Here is a 12,055-nt window from a genome sequence, read left to right as displayed (position 1 = left end):
TATAAACAGTCTTTCAACTAATTTACTTCAGCTTTCGCTACGACTTTTATACAATTATATTTTCATTATTCAGTTCTGACACTGGTTTGTCCTACCACTTCAGAGCTTCGCTTGTACGAATTATAATATTGAAAGACTAATGAATAAAACAGTAGGCCTCTAAATATAAAATAACAGATCACTAGACTGTTAGTAAATATATTTTCCTCTCTTTGAACGTTTAATTCCTATACTTTTTACAGTGGCGTGCGAACCGAAGCGGGCATTTGGGGCAATCGCCCCCCCCTAGCGACCAAAACGCCCCCCCCTAGCATCCGCCCCCCCCCCTAAATGTTAAAAAATGCCCCATTTTGCCCCCCCCCCCCCCTGGTCAACAAAAATGCCCCCTACCCTACAAAAAGCAAATCTATCCCAGTTTCCCAAAAAAAAATCAAGAAATACTCAAAAAAAAAAATTTTGGCGCTTCGCGCCAAACAGACAGTTACTATTCATTTAACCTTACCAAATTTTTTAATTAGTGTAGAAATTAGGTTATAATCTTTTTTCACTGAACATAACAAACCAGGTTATAGGAAGTATTTTATTTTGTATAATATAAACTTTTTACCAAAGAAATTTTGTACATCCCCAATGATGATACACAAAATTACCCCTTATATAGATTACAATTAGTGGAATGTATGGAAACTCGAAACTCGACTTAATTAACCAACCAATCAAAATTCCATTAAAGTCCCCAAAGTTGTTGATCCAACGAATAAGAAAATTTTATATGAAATATTGGGGACTAGTGTAATTAATATAGCCCAAAAACCCCTCCCTCCCTGCATATTTGAAGAAAAAAATTTGCGCTTTGCGCCCTTCCAAATGGTTTCTGCTATGAAATATTGGGGACTAGTGTAACAAATAGCCCAAAAACCCCTCCCTCCCTGCATATTTGAAGACAAAAATTTGCGCTTCGCGCCCTTCCAAATGGTTTCTGCTTTTTATCACAATGAAATGACAAGTAATTTTTTAAAATTTTTTACACAGTTCATTATATCTTTGGTTTTTGTGGTATGATAAATTTTTTTGTGGATTATAATGTTTAAAAAAATAAAATTTTTGCTGTTGCGAGCATCCAGTATGTAATTTACTTTGACTGTCATCACACAACATACAGGAAAAAGGATTTGTGACTTTTTCTACCTAAAATATATATTTATTTCAACAGATGCTCTTTAAATCTACTTGTCTGTATTCTTATTAATGATTTTTTGTGCTTTGCTACTTAAAGATGTTGTCATCCTTGTTGTCAAACAATAAAGAAATATTTAATATCATTTTTTCATATTAGGTTAATTTTTGGTAAATTATTTCCAAAATGAGCAGGGAGTAAGGGAGGGGACAATGGGCAATTAATTCAATATAAGACTTATCAAAGAAAGGGCATGAAATCCAGTTTAATCCAATAAATTTGTAGGAAATTATAAAGGGATTGTTAATTGAATAATAGATTTTCATAGCGTCATGTAAAGTGAAATCACAACTTGTTTTTGATGAAATATATTGAGGTTTTTTGGTGTGATTTTTATATTAAAAGATTATTGGACCCGGCCAGCTGCTAGCAAGAATATGACTGCCCCTTTTTATTCTGTTTATTTCCCTTGCCCCCTGCCCTACCTCCCTTCTCCTTTCTCCCCGTCTGCTACATTCCAAACTAACACAACGAGTGTTTATTTCCCTTCCCCCCACTTCCCTTATTCCTTCTCCCCGTCTGCAATATTCAAAACATACATAACGAGTAGCGGCATTCTATGCGCAAGTCCCCAAACTCAGTCAGAAACTGCTAAATTCTTGCACATTCCCTTTAAGCCAGTCCCCAAAGTCTGAGACTCCTAAAAATTGATTATTCGATCCATTGTCCCCTCCCTTACTCCCTGAAAATGAGTGTTTTTATCTCCCCCCCCCCCCCCAATTTTTTTTACTGGGGTTATTCATCCTTCCTGCTGAGATTTTATAACATCCCCTTCCACCCATTAAAAATGTTTTGTGGTGGAGGGGGGGGGGGGGAAGGTTAATTTATCTTCTGTACTATTTTTTCGAAGATGCTTTCTAGCTCCCTTCCCTTCGGTCATTGCAGGGTGGGGAGAAGAGATGGGGGGGGGAAGAGGTGGGGGATATAAATGGGAAATAGGGATGGGGAAGAAGGGATAAGGACTAGGAGGCCCATAATCAAATAATCCCACCCCTTAAAACGCCCTTATTTAGAATTAGTATATATAATCAAAATGCCCCCCCCCCCTAGACAAAGTGCTTCGCACGCCACTGACTTTTTATTCTACTAAAGTAAGGATCAGTTTGAACATCATGATTTGGGATGAACTTTGATTTATTTATTATTGTCTTATTTCTTAAAATCACGTAAAAATTATAAAAGTAAATAATTTTTAAAAACTTTTTTTTTGTTTACATTCAGCAAATTATTTATCTCAAAAGTCATCTTTGTTTGATAATTTTAAAAAATTATATTAGAAACGGTTGTAAAAAGCACACGTACATCCGAATACTTAAATATAAAATATCTAAAATTTATTTGATAATTATATCAAACCTTTTTTTATTAAAAATGTATATATGAGAGAATAAGAATGATAAAAATCATGTTTCTAGCAAAGACGACAAAAGTTGATAATTTGAATACGGAGCATTTGCGCTAGTAAACAAAAACTTGTAAACACGGCGTCCAAAGTTACATAAAATTATGAAAACCTTTTTTGCCATAAAAGCTCTATGTTTTTGTTAATTAGAAGTAAATATTATAGAGAATGCTACTTTTATATAGCGACATATCTATAAAATTTCTCACTTATAACTTATTTCCTTTAAACAAATAATGTTGTGTTTAAAAGTTAAATAAAAAGATATATCTAACATAAATTTTAATTTCAGAAGTTTGAATATGGACTTTAACAGACAATTTACTTTTGACGAAGGAATTCAACTTGTCCAGCAGAATATATCTAACAATGCTAGAGTAAGTCTGTGTATCATGGAAATTTTAATGGTTTATACCTAAATAACTACATTGATGATCATGCAATTATTTTATAGAGCTTTGGTTCCAAAAGGTTTCTCATGCCTTTTTAATTCTGTCTAATTATAAAATTTATAATTACTATGCATCTGAATAGGCTGTTTTCTTTAAGATTCTAAATGTTTAATTACTTGTTGCTGATGTTTAATTAAACTATGTGAATGTAACTTACTTTCGTTCTGAATTGTTTTTACGCTTTTGTAAATATATGCACAGTCACGAGTAGGTGCTAGATTATTTTCCTTCATTAATTGTAGTAATCGAATTTTATAAAAATAATCTTTGTGGGTATGTAAGTAATAAAATTTCTTTAATCGGCGTTAATTGCGAGTGGCTTTTAGTATTCAAGGGCAGAATTTTCATAAAAATTAATCTTACTCTCAATTAAATTTAACTTTTCATAATCGTGCATGAATAAAATCATGAAGCTATTTTATATTTTAGTATCAAGCTGTTACCAGCCGGAACAATCTTGTTGGCCTACCCAGCTCCAGCAATGATATTCTACAATATGTGACCTCCGCAGCTTCAAGCGGACAAACTCAGTATTCGACAGCAGCTACTACCACTAGCAAGGTTGAAAAGAAGCCGGAGCCAAAAGAACAATTTCCGTGTGACGTTTGTGGCAAGACATTCAATAGCCAAGGAAGCCTATCGAGGCACAAAAGTATTCATTTTACCGGCGACTACAAATACTCCTGTGACATATGCAACAAATCTTTCTCGTCGGAATATAATATGGGAGTGCACAAGTCCATCAAGCACAAGATTCCCCAGTTTAACTGTGAAATTTGCGGGAAAATATTTGAAGATAAAGAGACCTTGGCAAGACATGAAACAACTCATGCTAGCGAATTTAAACACACTTGTGATGTGTGCAACAAAACCTTTTCATCTCAGTACAACATGGAGGTTCACAAATCTATCAACCACAAGCAGTACAAGTGTGACATGTGCTCAGAAACATTTTCTCAGAAGACCAAACTGGCCCATCACATAAAGCTCCACGCAGCCGTCAAGCAGGGATGGCCAACTGCCCCGACCGCCCACCAGCAGAATTATTTCCAGGGATACCGGCCGTAGCCGCCAATGAGTCGCAGTATACTGAAGCAGCCGCATAAAAGCAGATTCTCTACAAGTTGATTAGATAAGTTGAATTATTTAGCGGAAACTCAAAGTTATTCAGCATTTATCTTGCTTTTAGGATATTTTATTAGTTTTTCAGTAAATTAAATCAATATAAAAATACCTAATTAATGTTAAAGTTTTTTACTATTTTTTATTATTTTAAGCCATTTCTTTTTTAAATGTGTTTACAAGGAAACAAAACTCACTTTAAAATAATGAATAAAAATTAGATTATTAATGTTTCAATTACCTACCGAAAGTAAATAGCTACAACAAGTAGGTATTAGGGAGATAAAATGGAATGTTTCTTATTTTTCAATTTAGGTTAGTTTCTAATTAAAATTATTCCTAAATCGTTAAAACATAAAATAATGATTAAAGATTTTAAATATTTGAAAATAAGAAATAGAGAATTGTTGTTCCATGTATTTACCTTTTAAACTATAGATATATTCAGAAACAAACCAAAAATTGTATTCTCTATTCTACTAAATATCGCAAATACTCAAGTTCTTAATTAAGAAGTTACCTAAACAATGTAAACATCAGATCTATATAACGTAAACTTAGCCATTTAATTAATGTAATTAATATTTAAACTCACCTGTTCAATTTAACCTATACATATGTAAATGTAAAAATAACATGTTTGAATTATTCACATAGGGATAGTCAAGGGAGAGTATTAAATAAAATTTTTAATTCGCCCCTTTTTTTACTGAACTGTATTATGCCTTACTTTATCAATATAAAAAGTTACATTGTGTCCTTTGATTTATGTTGATAAGTATTTCAAACCAATGAGGTCTTTAATTATTACAAATCAGAAAGTTTAATTCTCTTAATTTCATTATTCTAGCTTAATAGTTACACAAAAACAAACACTATTATTAACTTATACAGTTTAATACTCTTCATAAAACTATCCCTTTTAAAATTACTTTACTTGTTAATTTGTAAATATTTAAAAAGAAAATGTTCGCCATGAGATTAAAGTTGTTGTATTTGTAATGTTCTTCCCTTATTCTCTTTTACACAGAATATGAAATTATTGATATTATCCTAGTTCGCTGTATATAATGTAAGCTTTGATTGTAGATAGTATGTAAATCAGTATTTGCTGTATATTACAAGCATTTTTCTGTTAGTTTTTACTCTAACAAATCTTATTTTCAGAATTAATTAAAATGATAGGAGATTAAAATACGAGTCAGGTTTAGATAATAATAATGATAAGGAATGCGGGACTAAAAAAGATATTTTCTTTTTGCTGTAATGGAAACTGTTACAAAAACACATAATTGTAAAAAGTTATTTTTAATACCTACAGTTAATACTAAACTTAAATTTAAAATCAATTAAGGATCCTTAGGTTAATAACCTAAATCCATTAACTGCCTTTCATGGAACTATCCCATTATTACTAGGTATTTCTTTTAATTGTATAAATGTATCCCTTTGTTATCCATGAAACGTTAGATATACTTAATAAATGCATTTTATTTCACCTAATGTAATCAACTTCTAACTCCTGAACTTTAATATTATTTAGGTAACAGATATTTAATTTACCTATATGTTTATTTCAGATAACATTTAGTGATATTTCGTGAATTTGTCCAGATCTTTTATTGCCAGGTAATGACAAACTGTTAAGAGGTGGAAATTGCGACAAAATATCAAATTTTGAAAGTTTGTCACTTATTAGGTATTCTCCTTTCCCCCACCCTTCCCCTCCTTAGAGAGACCAACAAGTTTTTGATATTGGGGGGAAAGGGGTAAGGGGTTGCATTCTATCTGTAAAAGTAATGTTACAAAATAATGTTGCTTTTTAATGTTGTAATTGGTAGCGCTGCTGTAAGAGTCACTTGCTAGTTTTTTTTCCCTTTGAATTTTAGTTTTTCTTTGACTCTAAAAGTATTAGGATGTGTCTGTTTACCCCTCCTGAAAAAAGACGTATCTAAGAAGTTTTTATCGGATTTTAGATTTGTTTTATTTTCTTTTGACTTGCTAACTTTCAACCTTTCTTTGGATATTATGCAAAGGGTGTCAGTTTTCAGAGGAAAAAAAATTGTATTTAAAAAAGTATATAAGTAATATTTTTAAGAAAATGGATTTCACGAGGCAATTTCTGTATGGTGAAGATATTGATATGAAAGATCACAATAGGATGTCAAATGATATCAGAGTAAGAATTTTTTTCGAAGACCGTTAATATCCAGTGGATAAGAACTGGTTTTAACCCATACTAAAAATCATGCATCGTATCGTAATATAGACAAATTTCACGAATAATAAAATTGAAATAACAAATTAATACCAATTTTTTTCAGACCTTCCCTCCATTGGGGCCAACAGAATTGAACCTAATTTCATAATTTTTAATCTTCCTATCATCGGGAAACTGTCTATAATACTATGCAAAAAATAACTATTACCTATCCTGTCCAGATTGAATAAGACTTATTATCTATTAATTTCTTTTGATAAAGTTAGCTTACGGCAGGGAGGTAGGTTATATTGGGTTGTAAATTATTCTTGTCCCCACAGTTTACTAACACATACTCCTCTTCGCTGGATCAAAAATCACGAGAGCTTTAATTTTATCTTAATTGGTTGGTAACAACGTTTGATGTCACTAATACTTAAAATACACGAAAGGGTTATTTTGTTATTTTTTAGCTAAGTATCTTTGTGCTAGATTTAAAAAGTTACTAATAGGGTGATAGTCAGTTTTAGGTAACTATTATAATAAAAAAATATTTTCAGTATCACGTGACCACAGAGAGCGCCACTCTGAACATACCCAGCATCGGAATCCAGGGATCCAGCAATGACATTCTACAATACGTGACATCCGCCGTATCTAGTGGACAAACTCAATATGTGACCACCAACACCACCAGCGCAAACTTGGCCGCTGTCGCCCCTAAGGCAGAGAAAAAGCAGGAGCCTCCGAAAGAGCAAAATCCTTGTGATATTTGCGGCAAAACATTCACAACTCAAGGTGGACTGGCGAGGCACAAGAGCACACACAATAAGGGTGAATATAAATATTCCTGTGAAATATGCACTAAATCTTTTTCCTCCGAGTATAACTTGGAAGTGCACAAATCTATAAATCACAAGAGACTAAAATATAAATGTGAAGATTGTGGGGAATCTTTTCCCCAAAAGACTAAACTAACTCTGCATCTTAAAACCAACGTCTGCAAGATGCAAGGCGGCGGAGGTTGGGCCTCGGAGGCCTCTACGGCTGTGGCCCAAGCTGTAGCACAAGCACAGGCCCAAGTAGAAGCCCAAGCTCGCGCTCAAGCACAGGCTCAACTGGAGGCCCAAGCACGAGCTCAAGCACAGGCTCAGGCTGAAGCGCAGGCCCGCGCACAAGCTCAAGCGCAAGCCGAGGCCCAGGCTCAGGCCGAAGCTCAGGCACAAGCCGAAGCTCTTGCGGCTGCGGAAGCTCTGGCCGCCGCTCAGGCGCAGGCACAAGCAGACGCCGTCAGCAGCCGCTCGTTTTTTGATGAATTTAGCCGCAACCGCCAGTCTGTTGTTATTTTTCCAACCGGCCGCAAAGTACCACGTCAGAATTACAAATGAGTTTTCTCAAAGATTCATATCCACAAACTCAGCTGCTCTAACTGATTGCTTCCTAGCAGCCACTCAGCAGCTGTCTGGCTGCCTTAATCAAAATCAAACTGGTGATACCATGTTGCATTCATACTACCTAATGTTTTAATTTTTGTAAATAACAATATATTGGGCTTTTAAAAGCCACTTGTTCAAGCTAAATTTTTATCGATAATTTTTTGTAAGTGATGTTTTATTTTATTTCTAGAAATGTTTATTTTATTCAAGAAAACAAATTTGCTGCGACTTTTCCGTTAGAAAAAAGTTTTTTTTTATACGGTTTTTGTACATTATTGAGCTGTTAATTTATTAATAAAGAAAATCAGGATATATTTAACGGGCGGGAAATTTGAAGGCTAAATAGTTTCTTTCAGGGTTAACAATCCGCCCAATTTTGGTTAGGATTCGGATTCTTACAAAACTCCGCCCAAAAAATAGCAGAATAATCCGTGGATTGCGGATTCTTGCTTTTTTGTCGATTTTCGGATTGTGGATTGCGGATTCTAGCAATATTTTGAAGTCTTTTAAAATGAAAACAAGGATGACAACATCCATAAAAGCGAAGCTCTAAAACTGTAGGACATACATTAACACTAGTAGCAGGGTTGGAAAAACCCGTTTTTTTTAAATAACCCAACTCAGTGGGTTTCTTAATAATAAAACTCGGGTTTTATTTTTTTTTTTTAAAAAAGATTATTAGGGATTTTGAAAAATATTGATAAATCCTTAATATAAAGAAACAATATGTTTGTCTGTACTGAAGGATCTCGATAACTGCCAAATATGGTTCTCTTTTGCATGGTTTTATGTTTTTTGTTTCTTATAGGTAGTTTTTTTTACTGTAAAAGCTTAAATAATACCTATATGATGTATTGATATCTGTCCGTCTGCTGTCTGTCCTTTAAGATCTCGGTAACCACTGAACCGATTGAATTCTACTCTTCAGGGAATATTTATACTGGTCCTGTGGTGGTTTTAAGCTATTTTCTTAGGGGTGGGACACCGACAACCCCCCCCAAAAAAAACAAAAAATCCCCCTCAATTTTTTTGATGCATCTGGTAATATTGTTTTTTCTATTACCTCTTGGGGCAAAGCCCCTAGAGGTCAGGGGCGAAGCCACTAGTAATATATAGTAGACGATTCTTTCTATTGCGCAGCGAGTTTTATAGTATTTTCACAGTAACTTTTCTCTTATTTCTACCCATGCGGGGCAATCATTACCCCTTAACTAACCTAACCTAAAATAACCTATTAATAGCTACTATAAAAATACAAAGAAAACTACCGTGTCATGAAACCAATTAGGTCCATTCTTTGGGTATAGTCCCTTTCGTAACATCGCACCTTATGGGGCGATTCTTCGTATTTTTTACAGTGGCTTTTGTTCTATTTCTAGCCCCTTCGGGGGGCCAATTACCTAACCCTGTGAGGCAATAACCTAACCGAATATAACCTAACCTAAAATAACCTATAAAAACCCATTTTAGAAATACGACGAATCGCCCCTTATGGGGCGATGATACTTAAGGGACTATTCCCCATTCTTTTAATATTTAGGATAGGCTATGACATACGAAAGCTGGAAAGTTGGCTTCCATTTACAGGACAAACAGAAAAATGCAAAATCTAAAGATCCTAAAAGTTGATGATATTGAAAATGAACTTCTAGATGTAGATCTGAATGCTATTGAGTAATGTTATTGAGAGTAATGAGTCTGTTCCTTTGTTAAATACATTCAAGGGGTCAATAAAAACATATTTTTTTTATATAAATAATGAAAAATAAACTTGTTTTTAAAACAATATTTGCTTCTTTAAAAAAAAAACAAAAAAAACCTTGGTTTTTTAAGGTGGGTTAGAAGGCAAAAAACCCGGGTGGGTTTTGGGGTGGGTTTTTTGTTTGCCAACCCTGATTTAGGGGGAAGGTATCAACAACCTCCAAATAGAAATCACCCCCTAGAAAAAAATTTCCTTCCCCCCCCCCCAAAAAAAAGATGTTCCTCCTGCCAAAAAATATTTTTTTTTCTTTAAAATCTTAATTGGGTTAATGAATTCATCATCTTCCCTCATTGAATGCCCCCAAAGGTCTATATGGGTGTAGCCGCTAATATTACATATTTTCGGTGTAAATTTACATATTTTTTCCCCATGGGCAATTTAATTTCAGAGGTGGATACCCTCCCCCAAAATGGTTATAAACCTTCCAAGGACCCGTGACAAGCTACAATGTAAATGAGAACTAAATCAGTTCAGTGGTTAGAGTTATTTTGGTACATATAGACAGACATTCCATTACTTATATACCTATAAAAAAAAGCAGTTAAAATGCAGTTATACAATAGTTAGACTAAAATGTTTTTAAAACTTTCTTCTATGTGTTTGATAATGTTAGGTAATCTAAATGAGTCAAATAGAGTTAAAAATACTAAGAAACTAAAAATCGTACCTAACTACTACAGGAATCACCATGTCAAGTTTGAAATTGATAGGACAATTCAAACATGCCTAAATTAACGGAAAGAGCTAAACGTTACGGACGGACCGACCCTAAGTATAGAAAAGCTCCCCTTTTAAAATTCTAGCCGCTACAGGTTACAGTGGCCATTTTCTAAACCTTACTTAACCTAACCTAGCCTAAAATAAGCATGAAAAGCTACTGAGAAAATAAAATACAAAAAAAATTGATTTACCTACCATTTTACCTAAAGTTATTTAACAATAGGTAGGTAAAATACTTTTTTGTTTTTTTTTTCTGCCGCATTTTAAATACAATTTTTTTTAAGTGCTACAAAAACCTTAAAATTAACAATCCAAATCCTTAATTTCAATTGCGGATTCGGATACTGGAACGAAAATGGGTCCAAAAATTGGGCGGATTCTGGATTCGGATTGCCAACCCTATCTTTAGATGAAATATTGATAAGAAAATCTAGATGCATGAATATTGTTAAAACATACTTATTATATATTCAAATTGTTTAAAGATACTAATATCTGTAAATAAATACCTACTCATTTTTCTACTGTATTTCATTGTTTTTTATTTTATATTGATTTTTTACATGTTAATTTTTCAGGAATAGAGTAAAAATGTAAAAGTATTTGATTATCAAAATGAAAGAAATAGGTATGGTTCAAGTTAAAAAAAACACACTGAAATATTTTTTTCGGGGCGATTCCTCTTGGGAGAGTGGTGAATGTAAAAACAGTTAATAACCTTTCCAGGACCAATTTGATGCTAGATTAGAAATAGACCCATATCGGTTGAGTGGTTAGCTAGATCCTTCGGTAAAAATATACACAGAAGACATCCTGTTACTTTTGTGTATGGATTTAATAAAATGTGTTCCAAACTCGAACTTGATACTTCCCCTACACGTTCCCATTTACGATAATTTCGCGGGTTTTATAATTTTCATTTTAAGATTTACCCTCCCTTGTCTTGATTAATTAAAACCCCACCTGTGTAATATGAAATATTTATAATACTAGCGGCTTTGTTCATAGCCTCTAGTCCCCCCCCCCCACTTCCTTACTTGTTTTTGTTAATTTTTTTTTTATATTGCTGGGGTGAGGGTTTCCCATCACCAAGAAAATAGCTTAAAACCACCACAAGACCAGTATGTATATTCCTTTGAGAGTGGAGCACAGTTGGTTTAGCAATTACCGAGATCTTAATCTTAAGACAGACAGACATCGTTCTACTTTGCCTTAAAAATACTTATTCAATTTAGACAAATTGGATTTGTCAGCAGCAGAAATGTGTATAGACAACGGAAAAAAGGGGTGGGGGGTTAATGCAACCATCTCGTAATTAATGATAAAATGGCACTTAGAATTCGAATTTCAATCTGAAATTTTGCATGAATAATAATTTTTGTCGCTCAAAAACCTTATCTAATGGTTCTAGCCGGTAGTATAGCTGTTAAAACTAGAAATTTTAAAAATGGTTATTGCTATCATTTTTTTAACATTAATTAAACCAAAAATATGTTTTAAAAAGTTGATTCCTACGCAATTAATGATTAATTTGCCCTGAAAATAGGCAAAAAAAACGGCTAAACAGCCGTTACTTTTCCAACTTTTTGTTAGATTTTTGTTACATTTTGAAAAGCGAATCTTTTCTATAATTAGGTAGGTATGTTAGAATTGTCTTACTGATTTCAAATATTTTGACATTTATTTTTTTGTATGATATCATTATCCCATAGGTATATATGAAT

General features: G+C 33.4%; 2 protein-coding genes across 5 annotated transcripts; both read left to right on the top strand.

Moving 5' to 3' along the window:
- The first annotated feature begins 2,920 nt into the window (after nt 1-2,920).
- Nucleotides 2,921-5,382, top strand: LOC145319125 (uncharacterized). 2 transcript variants are annotated; one of them, XM_080160985.1, is made up of 3 exons: nt 2,921-3,016; nt 3,521-4,385; nt 4,652-5,382. In XM_080160985.1, the coding sequence occupies exons 1-2, from the start codon at nt 2,942-2,944 to the stop codon at nt 4,157-4,159; spliced, it is 714 nt and encodes a 237-aa protein (XP_080017111.1). In that variant the 5' UTR covers nt 2,921-2,941; the 3' UTR covers nt 4,160-4,385; nt 4,652-5,382. The 2 variants fall into 2 exon arrangements, with proteins under 2 accessions (XP_080017111.1, XP_080017113.1); XM_080160987.1 differs by having other exon boundaries at nt 3,521-4,528; nt 4,715-5,382.
- A 1-nt stretch (nt 5,383) lies between these two features.
- Nucleotides 5,384-10,860, top strand: LOC145319124 (uncharacterized). Of its 3 annotated transcripts, none has more exons than XR_013879694.1 (4): nt 5,384-5,842; nt 6,312-6,392; nt 6,974-8,206; nt 10,741-10,860. XR_013879694.1 is itself a non-coding variant. In XM_080160984.1 (3 exons), the coding sequence occupies exons 2-3, from the start codon at nt 6,315-6,317 to the stop codon at nt 7,799-7,801; spliced, it is 906 nt and encodes a 301-aa protein (XP_080017110.1). In that variant the 5' UTR covers nt 5,384-5,842; nt 6,312-6,314; the 3' UTR covers nt 7,802-10,860. The 3 variants fall into 3 exon arrangements, 1 of the variants encoding a protein (XP_080017110.1); XR_013879695.1 differs by having other exon boundaries at nt 6,974-8,228; XM_080160984.1 differs by having other exon boundaries at nt 6,974-10,860.
- Nucleotides 10,861-12,055: the final 1,195 nt, after the last annotated feature.

Source organism: Acartia tonsa, chromosome 5 (assembly GCF_053477335.1).
Source record: "Acartia tonsa isolate MP-2025a chromosome 5, ASM5347733v1, whole genome shotgun sequence".
Lineage (NCBI taxonomy): Eukaryota > Metazoa > Arthropoda > Copepoda > Calanoida > Acartiidae > Acartia > Acartia tonsa.
The sequence above is the reverse complement of the archived record's forward strand: the minus strand, read 5'-3'. Positions and strand labels throughout refer to the sequence as shown.